The sequence below is a fragment of the Aythya fuligula genome, chromosome 9 (assembly GCF_009819795.1).
Source record: "Aythya fuligula isolate bAytFul2 chromosome 9, bAytFul2.pri, whole genome shotgun sequence".
In the NCBI taxonomy this organism is placed as follows: Eukaryota; Metazoa; Chordata; class Aves; order Anseriformes; family Anatidae; genus Aythya; species Aythya fuligula.
In genome coordinates, this window is record NC_045567.1 from 11,904,600 (window position 1) to 11,928,568 (window position 23,969).

Sequence of the window (23,969 nt, forward strand, 5' to 3'; positions counted from 1 at the left end):
GCGGCCCTTGCCCGCCCGGTTGCTATGGGAACGGGGCGGGCGCATGCGCACGGGAGGGGAGGGGCCCGCGGCTCCGCGCTTTGGCCGGCACCTCCTTAGGGGCGGGGCTTAAGGAGAGATAGGCGGGGCTTAAAGGGGGGCGGGGCTTAAATAGGGCGGGCGGGGCAGTGGCGCCTCTCTCTGCTTCCCGCCCTGCCTCAGGGGCTGCGCGCGCGGCGGGCGGTTGGCGGGGCCGGTGGCTGAGGTGAGCTGAGGGGCGCTGAGGGGAGAGGGGGCTGAGGGGGCTCCGTGAGGGGGCGCCGTGCTCGAGGCCCGGTGGCAGAGTCCCCCCCCGCAGAGCCACGGCGCTGAAATTGGGTAGATTCAGAAAATCCTCGCTTGCAGCATCGGATCCTGAGCGTGGGGTTCCCCCGGCGGCTGTGGGGAGCTCCGCAGGGACCCGCGGCGTCCCAGGCCCGCCCGCGGGGAGAAGCCTCACGAGGAGCATCTTCGGCTGCAGGAGGTTTGGCTGCTCGCACGTCGGCTTACCGGGGGAATTCCTGGCCTTGCAGGCAGTAGTTTTTATTTTTAGAGTGAAATTTCACCTGAGAAGCGAGCTGCACGGCTTTCGCTCCGTGCTGAGAGGTGCGAAGGGCGAGCGTGCTGCAGTGGGGCAGTGGAAGGAGTCAGATGGCGATAGCTTCCTGCCCACACAATGAGAGCTGGAGTCCTCCAGATAAGAGGCAGCTCTGCTACGTGGGCTCTGCGCGTGGGAACAGATCCCTTTTTGGTTAAAGAGGGTGAGGCAGAGGAGGAACCAGAAAGGGGACCTGGAGCACTCATCTGACAAGGGTCCTGCTCGTGTTGACACTTTTAGATTATTGTAGTGAATGATATTATCTCTTGAAATGATGCAAGTTAGCCTGACAGAAGTCCACTGGTGTTGGCAGGTCTTGGTTACAAGACATTATTGCACAGAGGTGTCAAATGAGAGGTTTCTTTTTTTCCCCTGTGCTTTGTATCCCTGTGTGACAGAGCTGTGTGCAAAAATCTGAACTTGGCAGCAAAAGTTAAAATGGATGACTGAGTTTGCAAGCATCTAGACCAAAGAGGAGGAGAAAACGTTTCCTTTTGAAGCCATCAACTCTTTACAGAACACTCAAGCATGAAAGGAAATGGCGAGGGGGGGAAGTTTAAAAAGAAAAAAAAAACTGTGTGAGGGTTTTGTTGTTTTTTTTTTGAGCTTTGAAAAAAAAAAAACATATTTCCTGTAAGTGGTAATATGCCTTTTAGCATATTTTGGTTAGTTTCTGGAAGGGATGTGAACTTTTCTTTTTCAGGCTTCAGTATGGTTTGTCATACATTAATGTTGCCATGTTAATGTTGCTTGAATGTATTGTCTGCTGATGGGAATAAACTGCCTAATATTTGCTGACAATTCTGCTCCTTGTTAATACTGAAGATTCAAATATTTTTCCTCTGTGAGAAGTGATTTGCACTGTTTCAAAATGTCCATGTTTATTCAAGGATGCTCGTTTCCTAATTTAGCATTCAAAGTGGATATTAGTTTGTTTTTTTTTCTCCTCATGCGATTTTTAATAATCTGGAATACATTTTTTGTTTTGTTTTCAGATTCATTCCTGACATTCCATAAAAATGTCTAAGGTAAGAATAACATTTTTGCCTTCATATGCAACAATGCAGAATGTATATTTTGTTTTTAAAAAATTACCTACAGACACAGACTGTTTAACCATTACTTTGTCTTTGGTGGGCCTGTGTAAGGTAAATTTACAGCTCACAAGTGAGAGAGAATTCACATTTAGAAGACAATAGCGAGTTATTGAGTTAGATAATATACATATTAAAGCAATTTTCTACATTGAGCATGAAACTCTGTAGTTAACTAATGCTCCTGGAAGGATTTAATTTTGCTCATGGGTTTGTATAGAAGTTCCCTGTTAACATTTTCACTGAAACTTCCATCCTTCTGCTGTGTTTTGAGCAGAAATAATTTCAGAGAAGGATGTTCTTGTATTTAACTTATTGGTAACGTATTTATTTCTTCATATAGTCAACTGATCAGGAAAATGCTCCCTGAAAGTGCAGTAACATGTATATATAAAAAAAAAAAGCTGAGATTCAACTAATTCTTGGTCTTGTGTTTGGTATAACAGGTTAAAACATTTACGTTAGTTTATTGGAGTGAAATGAATGATAAAAGGTACTCAAATAATATATTTGAAGAGGGAAACTAACAGATCTAAAGATTTCTCTATGGTATTTGTAGTAGAGGGCATTTGAATCACACTTGTATAATTTTCATTTCCTTTTGAAAGAGATCTCTAATGAGGTCTTCCAGCAGATGACTATCTCTTCATAAGTGCCAAAAACCAGATTAGTAAAAGTCATACTTATTTTAGTGCATATGCCTCACGCACAAGCATTTTTATTTTAAATGGGTGTGAAGGCATCATTTAAGAAGACTGTGATTAACAGTACTTCAATAAATAAACCTTTTTTTTTTTTTTTTTACTTGAGGTGATCTTGACTGAATGAGGGTAAACAAGAGTAAATGAAACATTTTTTTCTAAGCTTTAGTTGAAGGCAGTTGTTCTATACTTCATTGTGAAACTATTGAATAACAGGAAAAAGCATCTAGTTTACTCTCTGTACGTCACATAGTTTTGAATGATTTCAAGTGTTAAATGATGGGCGAGGAATCCCATATCCCATCGTCTTATCAATGGGATTGACTTTATTTTCTGTTTCTTAAGAAGTTCTAGTGAGAACAGTCGAAGGCAGAACTGAGAGCTAAATGAGATACAAAACTGATTTTTACTGATTTTCCACGCTTCCTTTTCCGGTTTATTGCATTTGAAATAGCTGAGGAGATCACTTACCAAACAAGTATATCTTGTATGGCTTTTTGTTATTGTCTTATTTTATTTTATTTTTAGCAACAGCCTGCTCAGTTTACCAATCCGGAAACCCCTGGCTATGTTGGGTTTGCCAACCTTCCCAATCAGGTTCATCGGAAGTCTGTGAAGAAAGGCTTTGAATTTACTCTTATGGTGGTTGGTAAGAAAATGTTTCATAGTCTTCCTCACAACAAATTCTTGCTTATGTAGAGTGTGGAGTTAAAGTGAATATTGTTTCTACTATTGTAAGGCATCGGCTAGCATCAGAAAGCTCTTCTGGACTGCAGCATTTAACTTTCTTTTATAGTTTATTAATTCATGCATCAGTTGTTTTCCATGTTACAAACTGTGTTTGAATATGTTAATAATCTTGTGGATGTGGTGAAGAAATTTTGTTTTGTCTTACAGGGTTCAAGCATTCCATTTAAAATTTAGCTTAAAAGTGAACTTGAATAGATGCTTTGTTTGCTTGCTTTTTTTTTATTAAGCAAATGGTATCAAGGAGACTATTTAAACTATTTGCCATAAAGTTCAAGAGAATCCAAACTCTGGTCTTTCCACCCCTTCTGAATCTTTTTGTAAGAGAAAAATGAGAATTAATTTAGTTGGTTTGATGTGAGGTTTTACTTTTCAAATTGATACTGATTGTCTGTTAGTAGTTAAAATTTAAAGTGTAATTCTATTAGGTATTTCATTGACAATCTATGTTGATCTTAGGAATGGGAAGAGAAATCTGCATCTGCAGAAAGACTCTGATCAATGCTCTCAAAAGTCAGTGATATTTTTGCAGATTAAGTAGGCTTCACAAATCAGGCTTTGTGTTTTTCCTGAATCTATATTTCTTATTGCTTGGGCACTGTAACTCCAGAACTTGGTGTTTAAACTCTAATTTTCACCTTGAAGACAGAAGTATCCTAATAGAGTTGTTTGCAGTCAGATTCTTTTTTATGTCTTCATAAGAAGTAAAGCCCATTTGCATGTGCTAGATTTGTCCAAGGGGACATCACTGTGGAAATGAGCAGGAGAGGTGAGTCGGTACGTGATAGTAGGTGTTTAAGTTCTTAATTGTTTTGGATTCCAGTAGTTATAGGAAGAATCTGTCCTCAAACCTGTCATTAGTTTTGCCAAATGACAGCCCTAGCCTTGCTTTTGCCCCATTTATCTCTTCAACAGTGCAGTGTTGGACAGCACTGGCCCTTGTTTTCGGCTTCCTAGAATTTTATGGCAGTTGTTTCCTGTTACCTGGGGTGAGGGAGGAGAGGGAAGAGGGAACAAGGACATAGGGAAATTAAGTTACACTGCTTGCTAAATGCCTTTTAATTGTTGGGAGTCATTTCATTTTAGCTCTGTTGGATTTGCCTAGGATAGTATCATAATGGATACCTTATAAAATCTAAGGGTAAAGCCAGCCTTTAGATGTTGGAAATCCTGGTATCTGCTGTCACTCTTTGGAATTCACTGTTCTGTGATCCTAGGTCTGCCAAACAAGGGTGTGCTTAATATCCAGAGCTCTTTCAGATGCATCACAAATAGGGCTATCTAAAACAATTCTTGCAGAAAGCTGTGCAAAATTATATAGACCATACAGCTGTTTCTGCTCTTTTGTAGAACAGAAACTTGTGGGAAAATGACATGGTGTCAGAGTAACAGAAAGGCAATTAACCCCACCATGTCTCAGAGTAAAATCGAACTCTGTAGTCACTGCCTGCCGCTGTTCTAAGGGATAAATGAAAACTGCAGCAAGAGAACTTGCAGAAAAGTAACTTCATTGAAAATATGGAGTGATATTTTGAGATACACTAGTAGAGGGAGGCAGTTGATGGAAGTTAAGACAAAATAAACTGTGCTTTAAGTTGTTGATTATTTCAGCAGTTTGGAATGTGAATTCTTTCTCTTGAAATATGTATGGGGTTTAAGTATATTCTCTTGTGGGCTGTATCACAATGTCTGTATTGAACTGTAGTTCTCCACTAACTGTATTTCTCATTTTCTGATCAGGGAAATGTTTTGCCTGTTTTGTTTTTAGGCTTTCTGGACTGACAGTGTCTTGATCAATGCTTTTTCTTCACGTTATTATTTCAAGTATTGTTTGTCATGGTTGGGGAAAAAATAAGCTGGAGTTTATAACAATTTGTTTGCTTGTCCCTGTTGCATCTGAAGAAATCATAACCACTTGTATTTATTAACAATTGCATGTTTATTCTGATTATTAAGATATGGCTTCATCTAAACAGTTCTTTCACTTGAGAGTCACTCAACTCTAACTGCTGGGGCCAGGAGTTACAATAGATGCTGTTTCGTTCATTTTTTACAGAGGCAATGAAAACTGATTTGGTTTAGACGTAATATTTACCCAGGATGAAAATAAGTAGTGCGTCACTGGTTGAAATTGAAGTTTTCTTGGTTTTGCTGAAATGATGCCATGCGAGTGTTGAATTACTCTGGCTGCATGTCTCTTTCACTGGTGAAGGCTGCACTGGTAAAATCTTATCTTGAGAGATGTGTTCTATAAGGCATCACAAAACAGCATCTTCTAGTCAAATCTTTATTTAAAAAAGAATTCTTTTTTGTTGTTTCTGTTCAGTTATTTTTCTCAGGCTGCTGTTACAGAACAGACTTTGTTGCTTAGAGGGATCAAGTAGCACTCTCCATTTTTACTTTTTTATTCTCAAAGAATAATTTGTTCAGTGAATTCATGTACTGAGCAGTTTGAGTTGCTGGTCTTCTTTATGCTGACATTTTTTCTGATTTAGTTCTTGGTATTTAGCTAATTACTTAGCTTTTGAACTTTTCTGATGGCTCAGTCAGTAACTCCGGAAGAAAAACGTATCTGGTACGCTTTGGTAAACCCCAATTTAATCAGTTAAAAATTACTTTGTGCATACTCAGCAGTCATATCATGTTCCTTTCCCCTCATTTTTTTCCCTATTAGTACAAAAAGTGGGAATAAATCACACTTTATGAAGGTGATCTTTGCAAAAGCTCAGTAACAACCTCTTTCATTGTTTAAATTGATGATATGGCCTAGACAAGGCCCAGCTTCTCAGTGTGTACGATATTCTGGAGTGCTAGCAGAAAAGCTTACCTTAAAAAAATCAGGACACGTGATATGGGAAATTAAAGTCTAATTTTAAAATGATCAGAATTCCACTTGCCTAGAAGTTTTAATTACAAATCATCTCTGAAAACTCTGAGAAAGTGTATTGTAACGTTGAGATGAATAAATTGTAATTCAACATTGCTGTACAATTTTTTTCTAATACAAAATTCTAAGTTGTATTAATGAGCTGTAAATGTTTAAATGGCAAAAAAATATAGATTTGACATGAAAAAATATACAGTCAGATGAAACTTTCTGGATACAATGGAGATTAATCATGCAAATATATTGACTTTATCTGTAAATTGAATCACAGGTGAATCTGGATTGGGAAAATCTACATTAATAAACAGCCTCTTCTTGACAGATCTCTACCCAGAAAGGATAATCCCAGGAGCTGCTGGTAAACACACTTTTGTTCTGTTTTTTTTCTGTTCTTGATGATTTGAAGTTGAATATTTTTGTTTGGATTTTATTATCAGCCAGTTGTTTCAAGCTCTACTAATTTCTAATGTATTGGCTGATACTTGAGCTACCACTGATTGTAGAGCTGATTTCTTCAGTTCTTGGTCTGTGTAGTTTAGTCCTTGGGTGTGCTGAAGAGTCATACTGGCATCTGTGTGCTAATCTCTGCTTAAAATATGTCATCGTGTCACATTAAGAGAAATAATCAACAAAAGCAATTGGAAACTTTTTAGAATCTATTGCAATTCTAAACTTGAACACTTTTTATGTTTGCTTGGGATTGCAATTTGATTCCTTTGGTCTGGGTAGATGTGCATGTGCACTCAAACTTGTTTCTTCTTCCCCTCCTCTGAGGAGGGGGAGCGAGAGAGCGGTTGTGGTGGGGTTCAGCTGCCCAGCAAGGTAAAAATCACCACAGCACTTCACCTCTGTTTCATCTTCAGCTCCTTGTCCCTTTTTTATCCTGTTAAACAAGGCATACAATAATGCAATGAAAGAGAATATTGTAAGAATATAGATTGAGGTACTATTTCTTCCTCTTTTCTACTTGTTAAACAACTTGCTTTAAAAATTTATCATGTTGGCTGAAAACTACTTTAAACCTTAGGGAAATAACATGTTACATATAACTTAGTATTGTTCTACAAATTGCTGAGTACTTACACTTTTTTCTCAGTCACTCCCTTTTGCCTCAGTTTCTATATAAAATTTGAAACAAGTAAGAAATCTAAAAGATTTTCATAACCTGACAATCAATCCTTTGATAGTGTCTCAAAATGACAGCCTTATAAATTCTGTTCTGAAAGATCAAGTTTCTTGTCTTTTAGAGAAGATTGAACGCACTGTGCAGATTGAAGCCTCAACAGTTGAAATAGAAGAGAGGGGTGTGAAGCTTCGTCTGACAGTTGTAGATACACCAGGATATGGAGATGCTATCAATTGTCGAGATTGGTGCGTACACAGAGTACATATTGATCTAGATTTGATGACTGAACACCCGTTTCACATTATGTCTAATGATATAAGTCAATATCTTCCTTTTTTCATGTGTTAGGTTAAGTGCTGAATTTGAGGTGTTGCTTTTGGAGAGATGGGCAAATTTTCTAATTTTGAGGAAGCTTGGTTTAATTTTAGATGTGATTCAAGTTTAAAAATGTTTTCAGTTGCTATATGAGATACATAAGAAGCATCAGTTAACTTCATCCACAGCTTGAAAAATGCTGTGACACAGATGCTTTGATGTTTTGTATTTTTCTCTCTCCTTGGTTAACTTTTTTAGGCTTGTAAGGGTTTTAAGCGGATCATGTACTTGACTCTTATATTCAGAAAGCAGTGGAACCACTGGGACACAGTGAATTAAACAAACCCCTGAGAAAGTAATCCATCTAGTCTTTGGTGCAAGTAAAAATTCACCATTAAATCTTGTCTGCATTTGTTTGGGTACTCTCAGACTCCATGCTTTTTTTTTTTTTTTTTAAGTGTGTTTTAATTGTCTTAGGTTCTCAAGTGTCTTGAAAAGTTTGCTTTCTAGTAAGTACCAGTAAATCTTGATTAATGGCATTCAGTGATAGCCTCTGCTGCACTTTGGCCAACTTTCTGTCAAGAACTTGCTGGTCCATCTCATCCATTCTCACTGTGGCATCTTGCTGCCCTTTTTGCTTCCCTGTTCTCCCATTAGTAAAGTTTTGTTTGGGATCTACGAATTGCTTCTAAGGTTGGTTCTCCACCTTAACTGGGAATCAGAATGTCTCAAGCCAGCGTTTGGAGATGCACTTTTTATTTTATTCTTCCATTCAGTAATAAACTGATAATTCCATCTTTTTAGCCTTGGGTATTTATCGTTGGCAAGCATACAATAGGAGGAGTGTAGCTGTCTGCTCAAACCAAACAAATTTGTGTGTAAGGCGAAGTGGTTCAGAGAGATGCAACTCAGAGCAGTATGATGCAAGATTTCAGCAGTTTTGCATCTCTGTTTCAGCTGTTGGCGAGTTTGCTGTTGCATCAGCATCAATAATTTGATGTTGTAAATTGATTTAGAACAAGAAGCTTAGATTGTCTTGAGTATGTGCAATTAATGCTAATCACAAGATGAATACTAGCCCAAGAGCAGTTTACTTAGAAGTTGAGATGTGTATCATTATGTATATATGTATTTGTATTTTATCTTAATATATATATTTATTATCTGTAGTAGTTATTGTTTATTATTTTGGCATTCAATTAAAATGCTAGGATATGTGCTTAAGATAATTTTACAGTGTCAGTAAATTACTTTTGTCCATCAACAGGCTGCTTCATCAGCAGGAGGCCTGGGTATTTTAATGTAACCTTTGAAAGTTCACTAAAATTATTGGCCATTTGGGAATGAGCATGACTTCTTAAATCTCAATTTGTTTCACAGTTTTAAGACCATAATCTCCTACATTGATGAGCAGTTTGAGCGATATCTGCATGATGAGAGTGGTTTGAACAGAAGGCATATCATAGATAACCGCGTTCATTGCTGCTTCTATTTCATTTCACCGTTTGGTCATGGGTAAGTATTTCTGTCATTTTTATTTTTGAAAAATAAAAATGCTTCATTTTTTCACTTCAGGGAATTTGTTTTGCACCATTTGTTTTAAATTATCAGGATCAGATTGTCATTACTGAAGTATTAAAACTAAGAGGAGGGACATTTAGAATTAGAATTGTTCAGTTGGAAAGGAACTGCAAAGATTATCGAGTCCAATTGCCTGACCACTTTAGGGATAAATAAAAGTTAAAGCATATTAATGAGGACATTATCCAAATGCCTCTTGAACATGGACAAGCTTGGGGCATCAACCATGCCACTAGGAAGTCTGTTCCAGTGTTTGACCATGAGGGTTCATGGTAAAGACATTTTTCCTAATACCCAGTCTGAAGCTCTCATTGCACAGATTTGTGCTGTTCCTGCATGTCCTATCACAAGTTACCAGGGAGAAGAGAGGAGCACTTCGCTCTCTGTTCCTCCTCAGGAAGTTGTAGAGAGTGATGAGGTCACTTCTTAACCATCTTTTCTCCGGACTAGGCAAGCCAAATGTCTTCAGTGTCTGCTCACAGGACATGCTTTCCAACCCTTTTACCAGCTGTTTTGAAGCAAGCTTTTGGATTCAGTTCCTATATCGAGATCACTGTTAAAAATATTGAGCATAACTAGCTGTAGAATTGAGCCCTGGGGAATACTGCTAATGACCAGCTGCCCGCCAGATGTAGCCCCTCCCAGCACAACCCTTTGAGCTCTACCGTTCAGCCAGCTCATCACCCAGCGTAGTGTGAGCCTTTTTATCTCCCAGTTGGACAATCTGTCCAGAAGGATACTGCGAGGGGTGGTATCAGAAGTCTTACTAAAATCCAGAAAGATTATATCTAAAACCTTCTCTTTGTCCGCTAAGTGGGTGACCTTACTGTAGAAGCAGATCAAATTAGTAAGGCAGGACCTTCCCTTCATGAACCGATGTTGGCTATTCCTTGACAGTAGGTTTGCTCTTTAAACATCTTTCAGTATCCCCAGGACAATCTTCTCCATAACTTTTCTGGATACTGAGGTTATACTGACAGGTCTGTAGTTGCCTGGGTCTCCTCTTGTGCAGGTATAACATTGGCCAGCTTCCAGTCAGCAGGGTCCTCCCCAGAATCCAAAGACCTGGGAAATTGTTGAGAGGGGTCCAGCTATAACATCCACTAACTCCTTCAGTACTCCATCAGGCCCTACGGATTTAGGAACATTCAGCTGATAAAACTTGTACCTTACAATTTCAGTGGCCACTTCAGTGAAAGGTTAATGCTTGTCCAGTTGTGGTCCTCAGAGGACCATGAGAAATGTAGAGAACCAGGGAACCCAAGGTCTATCTTTAATATTAAAAACTGAGGCAAAAAAAAAAGGCATTAAACTCCTTTTCCTTAACCTTATTTGTTAGGTGGCCATCTTCATCAAGCATCAGTTCAATGTTTTCCTCAGATCTCCTCTTACTGTTGACATGCTTAACAAAAGCTTTTTTTGTTGGTCTGGTCAACGTTGGTGTGAAGATACTTTGGTCATTTAGATTAAAAATACTATTTTTCCATATTTTATTTTTAGCCTTAAGCCTCTGGATGTTGAATTTATGAAGGCCATACACAACAAAGTAAATATTGTACCAGTGATTGCAAAAGCTGATACACTTTCTCTGAAAGAGCGAGAAAGACTAAAGAAGAGGGTAAGTATTTTTCTGGCTCACAGAAAAGTGTTATACTTTGGCTATAGCAACTTGGTCACTGACAAGAGGAGTGTTCTCTTTCACCCTTACTCTGTTCTCACCAAGAAAAACATAATTTCATGTGCGCTGTGTAGCATTTAATATGTAGTTTGATATCTTGTGAGTTCTTCTGTTATGTATTTAACTGAGAAATTGTCTTTAAAATGTTGCCTGTGAAACGGCAGATCTGGCTACATCTACAATTACACTGAGTGAATTTTGAAACTTTGGAAAATATCTAAGTGCATTTGCTAGTGGTAATTTCTCCTGACCTGGTTGATCAGTCCCAAAGCAGAGACCATTATCTCTGAAGCAGAGACAAAGCATCTATAATCTTCATATGTCAGAATACTGATGATTGAAAAACAGGATTTTTCAAAGATGTTACTATGTCACTCTCTTCTAATACATTCCTCCTTCCATAGGCTAGGCACCTGAACACATTCAGTCCTGCAGGACTTGGTAGTATTTACTGAGGGGAGGAACAGTACAACAAACCATCATGGGTTAGTAACTATGAAGTTTAGACTGAAGTGATACAGAATTAGGTTGTGCTCATTTGATGCAGGCTTATTTGTTATATTTAAAACTTTGTCTATGATTTTCCCATTCTGAAAACCCTTATAGTTAATTTACCCAACTTGCAAAAGTACATTACTTTGAAATACTTATTCTGCTAAAATTCTGCAGAAATAAGTTTGCTCATTTTCTAAGAGAAAAATTTGGGTTTATGGCAAATGGATTCCAGCTCGTGATGCCATTCTTAACAGTGACGAATACAGAAAAAAGGATTTGTGGTGTTTGTCACTCAGGAGAGTCCCTCCCCAGCTTTCCGGTAGCCCCCTGTAGGCACTGGAAGGACACTGTAAGGTCTTCCCAGAGCCTTCTCTTTTCCAGGCTGAACAACCCCAACTCCCTCAGCCTGGCTCCGTAGCAGTTCTCCAGCCCCTTAATCATCTCCATGGCTTCCTCTAAACCTGCTCCAACAGCTCCATGTCCTTCTTGTGCTGGGGCCCAAGAGCTGAATGCAAGGCTCCAGGTGGTGTATTTGACCATAACTGATTGTGGGGAAGGCCTTTTAGCCAACACTTGGAGTGATAGGCATGTGTAAACAGTCTTAAAATAGTAAACTATATATTAATCTTTTTGACTCTATTGTTTACCTGCTATATTACTTGGAGTCATAGAATCACCAGGCTTGGAAGAGCCCTCCAAGACCACCTGGCCCAGCCACCCCCCTACCACCAATGTCACCACTGAACCCTGTCCCCAAGCACCACATCCAGCCTTGCCTTGAACACCCACAGGGGCGGCGACTCCACCACCTCCCTGGGCAACCCGTCCCAGTGCCTGACTGCTCTTTCTGAGCAGAAATGTCTCCTCATTTCCACCCTGAACCTCCCCTGGCACAACTCGAGGCCGTTCCCTGGTCCTATCACTGGTTACCTGTGAGAAGAGGCCGACCCCCAGCTCCCCACAGCTTCCTTCCAGGCAGTTGCAGAGAGCAATGAGGTCTCCCCTGAGCCTCCCCTTCTCCGGACCAACCCCCCCCAGCTCCCTCAGCTGCTCCTCACAGCACTTGTGTCCCAGGCCCTTCCCCAGCTTCGCAGCCCTGCTCTGGACACGCTCCAGGGCCTCGATGTCCTTCTGGCAGTGAGGGGCCCAGAGCTGAACCCAGCACTCGAGGTGCGGCCTCAGCAGAGCAGAGCCCAGGGGGACGATCACCTCCCCGGCCCCGCTGGCTGCACTGCTCCTGACACAGCCAGGATGCCGTTGGCCTTCTTGGCCACCTGGGCACACTGCTGGCTCGTGTTCAGATGAGCATCCATCAGCACCCCCAAATCCCTTCCCTCTGCACAGCTTCCCAGCCACTCTGTCCCCAGCCGGTAGCACTGCATGGGGTTGTGTGGCCAAAGTGCAGGACCCGGCCTTGAGCTGTGCTGAACCTCATCCACTTGGCCTCTGCCCATTGACCCATCCTGCCCAGGTCCCTCTGCAGGGCCTTCCTGCCCTCCGGCAGATCGACACTTCCCCCCCCCCCCCCAGCTTGGTGTCACCTGCAAACTTACTGAGGGTGCACTCACTTCCCTCACCCAGTTGTCAATAAAGATATTAAAGAGGCTGGGCCCCAACACTGACCCCTGGGGAACACCACTGGTGACTGGTCACCAGCTGAATTTCACTCCGTTCACCACCACTCTCTGGGCCCGGTCACTCACCCAGCATGTTTTTAACCTAGCACAGAGTGTGCCTGTCCAAGCCATGGGCTGCCAGCTTCTCCAGGAGAATGCTCCGGGAGACTGTGACAAAAGCCTTGCTGAAGTCTAGGCAGACTGTCAACAGGCTTTCCCTCATCCACCAGGCAGGTCACAGAAGGAGGTGAGGTTGGTTGGGCAGGACTTGCCTTTCATGAACCTATGATGACTGGGCCTGATCCCCTGGTTGAACTGTTCACATTTAAACACAGTTGCAGTATAGCGCTGTCTTGCTGCTATGTTACATTTTGTAAAAGCTAAAGATAATTACTGACACAGTAAAGCAGCATTAGGAATGCCTTAGGTTGCGGGAAAGAGGATGATCATCACCTGAATTAAGCAATTTTTCTCTCTAATTTGCAGCTTGAATGAGGAGTGAACCACGGGTTTTCAATTAGAATCAAGATGTGAATGAAATGAGGCAAACAGAAAGCAAAATAAATTTGCGTATTTGAAATAGGCAAATACAACACACGCAAAAAAAGCTTTGCTACTTGATGTTCAGGGACTTAAATGGCTGAAGTACATTAATTTTCTTCCATTGCAAAGTGCATGGCAAATAATACTAGTATCAAAAGGTTAAAACTTCTCCATTCTGTGACATTTTAAAAATCTCTAATCCTGTTTGGAAGAGAAAACTCAGTTTTGTTCTCTAGTAATACTAGAATATAATAATATTCTATACTAGAATATAGTAATATTCCCTAGGAAGGACAAGGAAGGTTGTACTTCAGTTTTGACAGTTACAGCTAATGTGGAGCAAGATAAATAAGGAAGGAAGAATTGTTTGCATTGTTTTTATAGCTTCATTTAAAATAAAATTTCACAGCTAGTCATATGTGTAATTTTATGTGTAATAAATTGTTGGAGATGAAACACTGCAAGGCTCGATTGCAGGTCTTGTTTATGTACAATAATCATTGTTATTTGGTAGATATTTTTTCAGGAGGACTAAGTTTCCTCAATGAAGCTGATTTCATTGTGAATACAACTTTTAAATAGTGGAAGCTTTCAAAACGTTAAAATAAAGCAATGGAATAAATGTGCCACTGTTTGTCTGAAGGTCTGTGGCGAGGAGTTGTTGAATATCTTCCTTAAAAACAAATAGTTGGCAATGAATACGAATTAGTAAGATATACACAATCTCTGGCCTGATTAATTTTACCTTAAGTTTTAAAAGTGCTCACTTTACATGTATATTACCTCAGTTTCTTTTATGTAAATCTCAGATTCTGGATGAAATCGAAGAGCATGGCATCAAGATTTATCACCTGCCTGATGCTGAATCAGACGAGGATGAAGATTTTAAAGAGCAGACAAGACTGCTGAAGGTATGAATACGCTGTATCTTTTCAGAGTGCTCAGATGGCTTTAAAACAAAATACAGAACGTGACCTTTGATGAGACCTTGAGTGAGTTACTGTAGCTCTGTGCCTAGGCTTCCTTATCTGGAAGATAGTGGTTACAATGACCTTTTTTTCCCCTACAAGCTTTTTTGACATCTTCAAATTAAAAACATTGTGTACTTACTACCAATATATGTAGTGTTGAGAGGAATAAGAGTTTGGTTTTTTTTTTTGAGTTGTTTGTCTAGCTCATTGTTGGTGATTTTTGAATTTTTGACTTTCAGGCCAGCATTCCATTTTGTGTAGTGGGATCCAATCAACTCATTGAAGCTAAAGGTAAAAAAGTTAGAGGCCGACTTTACCCATGGGGTGTCGTTGAAGTGGAGAATCCTGAACATAATGACTTTCTGAAGCTGAGGACCATGCTAATGTAAGTAGAAAACGCCAATTAAATAGTAGTAAATAAATAAATAAATTAGGAAGATACTGAAACATTGGGACGGGGGTGTGGAGCGGTTGTGGAATCCTCAGGGATGTGGAATTCGTCTGGGGAAGGCCATGAGCAACCTTGATCTAGCTAGTGTAGGTAAGGATTGGACGAGAGGGCCACAAATCCTTTCCAATCTGAATTACTCAGAAGTTCTGTGAAAATAATCGTATGTCTAACTCTTCTGTCGAACGCAGACAGCCATGAATATAAACCAGGTTGCTTTGCACCTTATGCTTGTTTCTGTGTGCTTTTATAGACTTCACAATTTTGGTATTTAAGCTTTTTCAGCTGTGCTACTCGGCATCCCCTGCCCAGCACTGCTTTGTCAAATGTCTCACACAGGAGTACAGGCTTATGTAGAGGCTGTCTTGGGGTCTGGGGTGGTGTCTCTGTCTTTCATTGCACCGATTTAACTTACGTTAGCCTTGAAATTAGCATGTTAAACGGGTGCACGCGCTGAACTCAGTGACCGAATGCAGTGCTGAATGTGAGAGTTCCTTAACCACGCTGATGTGACGCTGATGTGTTTTATCTTTTGATTTTTCTTCCTTCTTCTAGCACCCACATGCAAGATCTTCAAGAGGTGACCCAGGATCTTCACTATGAGAACTTCCGCTCTGAGAGGCTCAAACGTGGCGGCAGGTTGTCATCTTATTGTTATAAGCTGTTTCTTCCTCCTCTGATTTATTTTATTCTTCTCCTATCCCCCCATTTCATTGCTAGGATTTCGTAGATCATGGACAGCTCTCTAGTTACAGTCAACACAAAACTCAATCAATCAGCTTACACTGACAGTAAGAAAAAGTAGTATGTAAATCTGAAGAGATGGTTGTGACACTAAAAAGGGTATAGTGAGATCTCTGTTTTGTTTAAGACTTGAATGCAGTTGGATCAGAGTGTTTGGGTATATAAGTAGGGCAGATGTGTATGACAGAGATCTAAAAATGTGCAAATTAGATTAGCTGATGCATTCAAAGAAATCCCTTTTTTGACTTAACCACTTGAATATCTGTACTGTGTCTTTAAGAAGAGAAACAAGTCCTGCACTACTTTATTTAACATGATATAAATAAATAATTTTCTTTGCAAAGCAGTCGGAGAATAATGTCTTTCTACCCTATTTTGAGCTGTGGTAAAACAGACAGGCAGAATACCCCATTTTTAACTAAAATAGCAGGGTTTACAAAGTTGAGTTCGTGAGCTCTTGCTGAAAACTGGATGTGTTTCCTGGTTTAGATTTTTAAGTTGCTTCTCTTATTTCAACCACTAGAGGGTTTCATAATTGCACATTTCAGTGGATTTGATATATTTTGCAAAGCTTTTTCCATTATGTAACTTCTACTCTTGAAATAGGCTTTGTCATATGCCTGGTCTATTTTCAGAAAAAGGAGTTTGATTCTGCCTGTAGGGTTGGCCTACTAGTTCAGTTTTCCCTTCAGCCATGGTGACATACTTTTCCCCCCTGACTTAAATCCTGAGTTCTGAAATTCAAGCTAAAAAAACTGTCAAGTTCTGGTACCTGTTACCCAACAGGTATTTACAAAGGTCTTAGAAGTAGTGTCACATTGGGGTGTCTAGAGTTAAAGTCAAGTCAAAAAAATCCTCATTTTTTTGAGGATTTGAAGTTGCCTCTGCCAAGGACCCATGGCAGTCAGTTGCTGTTAAGTTTAGATATCTGTGCAATTAAAACATGCTTTTGTGTCTTGTCTAGCTGAGTGGCAGAGATATCTTTGTTTTTACATTTCCGAAGTGTTCCTGCACTTGAGTTAAGCTATTGTAAGTGAGGGTGCTTTACACGGGAATTTGTTTCAGACTTGTACCTATTCCACTGGCAGTCCTTGGCAGTGTTTCTAGAGGCTTTTGGACACAGGGGATTTGATTTCTCTGGCAATCTTACAGAAAAGTGTGCAAATGCACAGAAGCAAGTTTTCTCAAAGATAAATGTACTCCTTTTTTTTTTTTGAATGACTTTTAATGAATGATTTTTAAGTACAATGCATTACTGAAAAAAGGAGAACGGACTTCCTATTTTGTTGGTTTTAGCTTTTTACTTTCTAGAAGCTTTAAGGGTAAGATATAACTTAATGTATACTGTTTAGGTGTTTGCAAGTAAATGTGGTTCATGAAGTTAGAGATGGGATAGAACTGCATCAAAAAAAAAAAGGATCCACCTGAGGGTAGCTGAGTTTTCAGATTAATAATTTCTAGATGTTTTACATGCTGCTTCCATGTTTTTGTTAATATCTTGTCCGGCATTGTTTTGATTTTGTGTATCAATTTGTATTGATTTACTGCACCGGTGAAAAAGAATTGAGTACAGTGTTTCTGTACTCAGATTTCTGAATTGCTATACCTGTATGGCACACCAATTGCAATCGGTTAAGATAATGTTATAATCAGGTAAACTTCTGCATGTGAGTACTTTTCAGAAATAGTTTTCACTGATACCTATGTAAAAAGATCTGTCATGTCATAGCCAGAACTCATTTTGAAGCTTATGCTTGTTCTGGGCATAACTTCGTAAAGGAGTAAGGAATAAATATATATTAAAAAAAAGTGAATAGCAGCTACGTGGGGAACGTGTTTCAGTAAACTTTGTGTGTGTTATGAAACATATACAATGTGTTCTGAAAGCCTTGTGTTTTGTCAACAAAATATTCACTGAAAAGGCAAGATCCAGTGTGTATGCATGTTGTTGAACAATATTTGTTTATTGTAGGAAAATAGAAGATGAAGAAGTAAATAAAGACCAGATTCTGCTTGAAAAAGAAGCTGAAGTAAGATGAAAAATTTCTGTACTCTTGTGGTGGGGGAATTTTTATTTTTTTTTATTGCTGTTTAAAGACAATTGATTTGCACGATCTTGATAATTTGTAAAGGGAAACACAGAATTTGCTAATATAAAGTTATTCAAGGTACAGTAACAAAAGAGAATGTGGAGAAGTATAGGAGAGCCTCAGAATACTAATTTATTGGAACAAGCAGAATCTGGTAAATGTCAGATTCCGTTGTACAAGTCATTTGTGCGGGAAGGGAGAGCCATCCTCACATATGAGAAAAGGTTCTAAAATCAGCAATTGCAGATTGGGAAAAAGTTATGCTCGGCAGCAAGGGAGGAAACAATGGTGGGAATTACCAGGAATGAAGAACAACATGAAAATTCTCGTTTTGCCACTGTGATAAATCCATAATTCAGAGCTCTAACACTGTTTTTGTGGTCCCCCTAATTCAAAGAGGATATAGCTATGACTAGGAAAATACACAATGAATAGCAAAGAGTGGGCAGAATGGCTAAAGCAGAGACCAGAGGCAGGTCCCCTCTGATGGCATACTACTTAATGTTCCTTTTGGGGAGTAGATGACAGAAGGGAAAGAAGTAGTGAGGGGTTTATACAATCATAGCCGTCAGGATGAATGGGAAACTACAATAAAAGAAGCAGGCTGAATTTAATGAAATGAATAGGTGGCTTTTTTTTTTTTTTAACAGAAAAGATACTTTTAGTATATAAAGTATTTGTAAATTGTGGTACTCATTAGCATGGAATTTTGAGCATATTGAGAACTTGAAGGTGGTCGCTGAACACAATGGCAGAATGTTTTGATTTAGAAAGTTCCGAAATTACATATTTCTAGAATTTGAGAGCTTATGTCATGTGTGTGCACACGCTGTTGGACTTTTCCATTCATTTCCTAATAGCCAGTCTGGAAAGAAGGCTGAGTTAGATGGATCTTTTGCTATGCCCTAGCTCAAGAAGACCCTCAGGCTCCCAGTACTGGCCTTAGCAGCTATCCAAGTCCCAAAAGATAGCCAGGGAAAAGATCGTTGTTTCAAGGAATACAAAAAAACTGTAGTGTAACGTCTTACTGGCTTAATTTTCATTGTTAAGTTTAACATTTCAGTCTGAGTTTAAAGTGTAAATATGCAAAGACACACAGAAATATTTCAGTGCTGAGTCTGACTTATCTTTCAAAGTTTCGTACCATAAAAGAATTTAAGTCAACCCTGTTGAAGGTACAGGACTTAGTCTTAGTAGCTGAGTTACTTGATTACCCTGTGTTTAAACGTTGCAGTGTTGTACAACTGAACTAAAACAGTTTTTAATAATGCATACATCTCCTTGGATGGTTTACCTGTAATCCTTGCTTCCACCTAGTCATCACTAGTACAGAAGTTGAGAAGTAATCCTCACAGGGTTTTATTTTTGATGGCAGATATATAGGTGTAGTTGGAGGAACTTAAACAAGCTGCTTGTGTTCCTATGATAAGGTTTGGTAAGTGTGCTTGTTCAGCACTTCAACACCATCATTCTTATCTGTTTAACTTAAATGGAAATCTTTGCTGCTTCTTAGGGATACTTAGAAACCTTGTCCCAAGTTAAACTAATACAGCCTGCTTATTTCAGTCAGGCAATTTTCCAACCTCTTAGTGGTTGAAGATGAGCAGTATTAAAACAAGCCATAACCTGAGATTGCTGCTTGTCAGATGAAGCCAATGCAGATGCGTGTTCCCTCTTTAATATGAATAATAAATAGTGTGGTGACAGCAAAGGATCGTGTTCTGAGGTGAGATGAGGCTAAAGGTTTTCCTATGCTCTATTTTCAGCTTCGTCGCATGCAGGAGATGATCGCAAGAATGCAGGCACAAATGCAGATGCAAATGCAAAGTGGAGAAGGAGATAGTAGTGGACATCATGTATAAAGTCTTTGGTAAGGTGTTCAAATAGCTACTTTACAAAGTTTTTCTTTATTACTCATTATTATGGGTGCTATTAAGTCTTGGAAAAATGTTTACAAGACGTGTTTTTGTAGGTTTCAGCTTTTGTTTTAATTTTTAATGTTTAGCTGATGTTTATGAAGTGAAATGGCTTGAAACTAAACCAAACATTAGTATGGCCTTACACAGACACATGTATTTGCATTCATTTTTTTCAGAAAGTCTATACAATGTACGTTGGAAAGAATCACGGAAGTAATCTTTCAGATTCTATAAATGGGTAGTTCGCAAACTCACAAAGTTATTTCATTGTGGCTTTGAAAACGTCTATGCTTCTTTTTTATCAATGTAAGGAGATAGCAGATCTTAAATTGCATTTTTCTGTCTTGTTTTCAGATTACTTTATACCTTGACTTAATGGAGACACTCCATGGATTTGAATTACGATGGTGTTACATGGATGCCTTTTGCCCAGTTTGTGACTTGGAGATTATTTTAGAATTTAACATGGAAACGCGTTGTGGTAACTCTTGTGATACGTATTTCATAACATGTAGTCAGTCAGTATTTTATATATTATACACACTTGACTTTTTGTTTTGTAATTCTTATATTGAGCTTATTTTCAGTTTCCCATTGTATTAGGGATACAAAATAGACAATGAAACTTCTAGCCTGACATGGCATTAGATGATTTGCTTTAATATGGCATACTAACTCCCTGCTTTTAACTTTGTATTATGTTTAGAAATAAACAGCTATTAGTGATATCAGTAGTGTGTAATAGTCACTAATTAGGGAACCTTGCAAGGTTAGTTTTATATTTTTGCAGTGTTTACAGGTGTGTGTCTGTGAGACCCTAGCCCTTCTTCTGTCTCTGCTGAGTGCAGGTGATCTCCTTTGGCCTCTGCAAGTATCTAGTTAGAATTCAGGCATGCCTTGTATCTTAATAAAAGAAATAAGAGGAAATACCTCTTTAAGGGCACACTGTATTTTTAAGAGTTTCTTGTACGTCAGCACAAATCAGTCCTGCTGTTTTCTGGCATTACTGTAACCAAATAAGCTTGAATAATGTTGGTATGTTAAATGAGATAAACCCCAAAGAGTAGTTTTATGTCCATGGGTGTTTCCATATCCAAATGCGTAAGAAATTCTTTAATTCCTAGAGAATATTTTCATACTATTTTTAGGGCATTGCAAACTGTTAATTGTAGTATAACATATATACTAGCACACTTCCACTCTTTTTAGAGTGATCTGTGCCTGACAGGATCAAAGTGAACTATATTTTAAGGTCCTGGAGTTAGCAGTAATACTTATGAGGTGACTCCAATGTGTTACACAGTTTTTTAGGCCAAGGTCACTTTCCTTAATGCTGATAGCAAAGGAAACTGGTTTTGAACTTGGCTGGACTTCTGCTGCATATCGTGGTAGGTACTGAATGTGCCATATGTAATAACAGCTATAGCATACAGCTATGTAGGTGGCAGCTGAGAAGAGTACGCAGTTACTCTGCCAGAAATCATATTTCCTAATGTGATGTGTTACAAAACATCTGAACAGCCAATAAGTAGATAGAATTCCAGCTTTTCTCTGTTCTGAGCTCAGGTGCAGCAACGATTTTTATAATTTTTAATTTTTTTTTTTTTTTGAAAAAATAATGATATTTCTACAGCTAATTTCAGTGATACTCAAATGGCTAGATTAAATATGAACCTGCTAAGCAGAAGAAATTTTTACCTGCCTGAAACTGCTGTTTTATGAATCGCTTTATATTTGATTCTTTCTAAAAATGTGAAGCAAAGTTCTCTGCCCTAGCCTTTGCTGGGCAGAGAAAAAAACGGAGCTCCATTTTTCTTTGCAAAAGCAATTATTCGCAAAGTTTTGTATATGACACGTGTGATCTTCCCTAACCGTCACAAAGGTGTAAATGAAAACCTTTTTATATACATGTATGTAGATGCACAGAAGTGGCTAAGTCCCGTTTTGTCAAATTATATACACATAAAACTTAGATGGAAAAACATGCACTTCCAAGTTCTTGTATTGCCTTTTCTAAATAGCACATAGAAATAACATAGCAGTATTACCTGAAAAAAAAAAAAAAAGCAAAGCAACAACTCCACAGCACCTTATGTATTACTAAATCTTTGATACATTTTTGTGAGTCAGTAGTCATAAATATGCCAGAAAAGTAACTCGTGCTTTACTAAGTATTTTGTGAGCTCCCATACTGTTCTGTAGTTGCCACCGATCCGTTTTTTTTCTGATTCTGCAGCATTTGCCTGCTTTTAAGCTATTATTAGTCTGGTATCTCTGATAAATGTTTCGAGCACAGCGACACAGTGACATTTGTGTTTTCACATCTAAGCTTGGTAGGTACTGTAAGCTGCAATAGTACTGGGAACCAGTACTTGAACTGTGAAATCTGTGTGTGCAAACCAGTCCCGGGTTGTACACGTAACTCTCTGTGTATGTTGCTTTTTCTCCTGTATTTTCTAACATGGGAGTAAAAGTAGGTTGTCTGTGCATTAAGTGCTGTTTGGTCACTACCTGTGGAATTACTTTAGGCTATATCTTAACCTTTGAAATAGCATCTATTGAAATATTTCATCAGGGTAAAGTATTCTGGATGATTCTTAGGCAAGTGATTTTTGATTTATAAATTCTAGCAGGAGAAATATTTTCATAAATATTTTTTTCATGGGAAAAATCAAGTTTATGGCACTTTCCATTTCAACTGAAAGCTAGTTGCTTCCCCTTCCCAAGTCTTTGGGGGTGATCATCTGTAGTGTGCCTGATGTCTCTGAAGGTCTCTTTTCCCTTCAATTCTCTTGCGTTGGCCTTGCATCAGTGGTTTCATGGTGAGACATAAAAAGTGAAACTATGTTTCACAGATTCTTTTTTTTTTAGATAACCTTCAAGTACTGGTAGAAGAAAGACTTGGAGACAAAAGGTAGATGTTTGGTGTGGTGTTGAACTGGCTATAATTTGTTTTCTTTTATAGCTTTGTTACAGTTTCTAATTTAGGAATCAGAATACTTCTGAATTTGCAGAGGTTTATATTTGGTTGCAAAGATGTCTTGCTCTTGGCACAAAAAACTTACTGTTATATTCTGGTTTATGTACTGTCACTAGCCAAGACTATAATAAAAATGCAAAAACATTTTTTTTTTGTCTTTTGTTTTGATTCCTTGTTATAATCAACCCTGGTAATGTTTGTTTGTGGTGATATGTTTTAAATATAAAGGAGTAATTTAGACGTGGTTGAAAGAGAACACCATGCCGAAGCTGCGTACAATATGTCCATTAAATATTGCATGCTCCACGTTTATTGGTACAGTGCATTTCCCGTTGGATGCTCCCAGAGACGCTGAAGCCCTGCTGATAGGACCTTGCTTTTTCAGCAGTTCTCACCAAACTTACACGTCCCCTGATTATTCTGTTAACACAGAATGAAGCTACTTGTTGTGGGTGGTGCTTTATGCAGAAGGGTTATTGTGTTTTCCAGTGAATTGTGCTTCATTTCAAGAGAGAGTCAAAGGCTTTTTGATCTTTGTTCTAGAAATTCCATAATAATTTGGGGCTCAACTTCCTGTGCCAACCTATGCCAACCGCCTGTATGGCTGTTACAGGTTGAGAGCACCAGGCTGTGTCCTTGTTCTTAGATTCCAGAGCTAACTGTTAATACCAGAGCATTTTATGGCAGTCCTTAGAATTCGAAACGTGTTACCTTTCATATGCCCTGACCTGGACAGGTCACTTGAGGTTGCTTTGTTGGATTGCTCTGCACTGCTGGGAGGTGCACATGGTGCTGTCAGACCACTCCGCAGGGGTAAGACTTGTGCATGCTGTGACAACTTCATGGATTGTTTTGGAGTATATTTATGGTTATGTTTTGTATATCTGCAGTGTTTAGTGTTGAACTGATCCACTCAAGGAAGATTCATCTTTAGTGGGAGAATAAGTAAGGAAGCATCATTATTACATCAGACCTGCTTTTTAAAAGATTTTTTTTTTTCTGTTTATTGATCGTATCTAGATCTTTTGGAACAGCATCCTTTTTGTCAAGTGTAGAAGACTTCTTTTTATGGAATTCAAATCCAGTTCTGGAAAGGAGTCCTGAAAAAGAATTGCACTAAGAGTTGCACAATGATATTTCTAGTTAACTTATTATAAGGAAAATTTCCAGATTGGTTAGTTCCATGCACATAAAGAAAAAGAATGATAATTGTGGACAAGGACTGAAATAGCATGGCAAAAGTAAAACACCTCTTAAGTCAGGGCAGACATTGTAAGATTTTAAAATCTTACATTGTCTGCATTCTGAAATCTTACATTTTTTTCTAAAAGAAAGATTGGGATCTTCAAAAATATTTGGTGGCAGTATTCTGGTATAAATATTAAAAACATGACCCGCAGAATAGATCTAACTATGCA

The 23,969-nt window shown here is 38.9% G+C and overlaps 1 protein-coding gene across 2 annotated transcripts; it reads left to right on the forward strand.

Annotated features, from left to right (window-relative positions):
• The first annotated feature begins 188 nt into the window (after positions 1-188).
• SEPTIN2 (septin 2) lies at positions 189-22,696 on the forward strand. Of its 2 annotated transcripts, none has more exons than XM_032193172.1 (13): positions 189-244; positions 1,612-1,644; positions 2,940-3,060; positions 6,317-6,403; positions 7,293-7,416; positions 8,867-9,001; positions 10,568-10,685; positions 14,209-14,310; positions 14,610-14,755; positions 15,374-15,457; positions 17,535-17,592; positions 19,419-19,522; positions 19,926-22,696. In XM_032193172.1, the coding sequence occupies exons 2-12, from the start codon at positions 1,636-1,638 to the stop codon at positions 19,512-19,514; spliced, it is 1,080 nt and encodes a 359-aa protein (XP_032049063.1). In that variant the 5' UTR covers positions 189-244; positions 1,612-1,635; the 3' UTR covers positions 19,515-19,522; positions 19,926-22,696. The 2 variants fall into 2 exon arrangements, with proteins under 2 accessions (XP_032049063.1, XP_032049064.1); XM_032193173.1 differs by lacking the exon at positions 189-244 and adding an exon at positions 452-502.
• Positions 22,697-23,969: the final 1,273 nt, after the last annotated feature.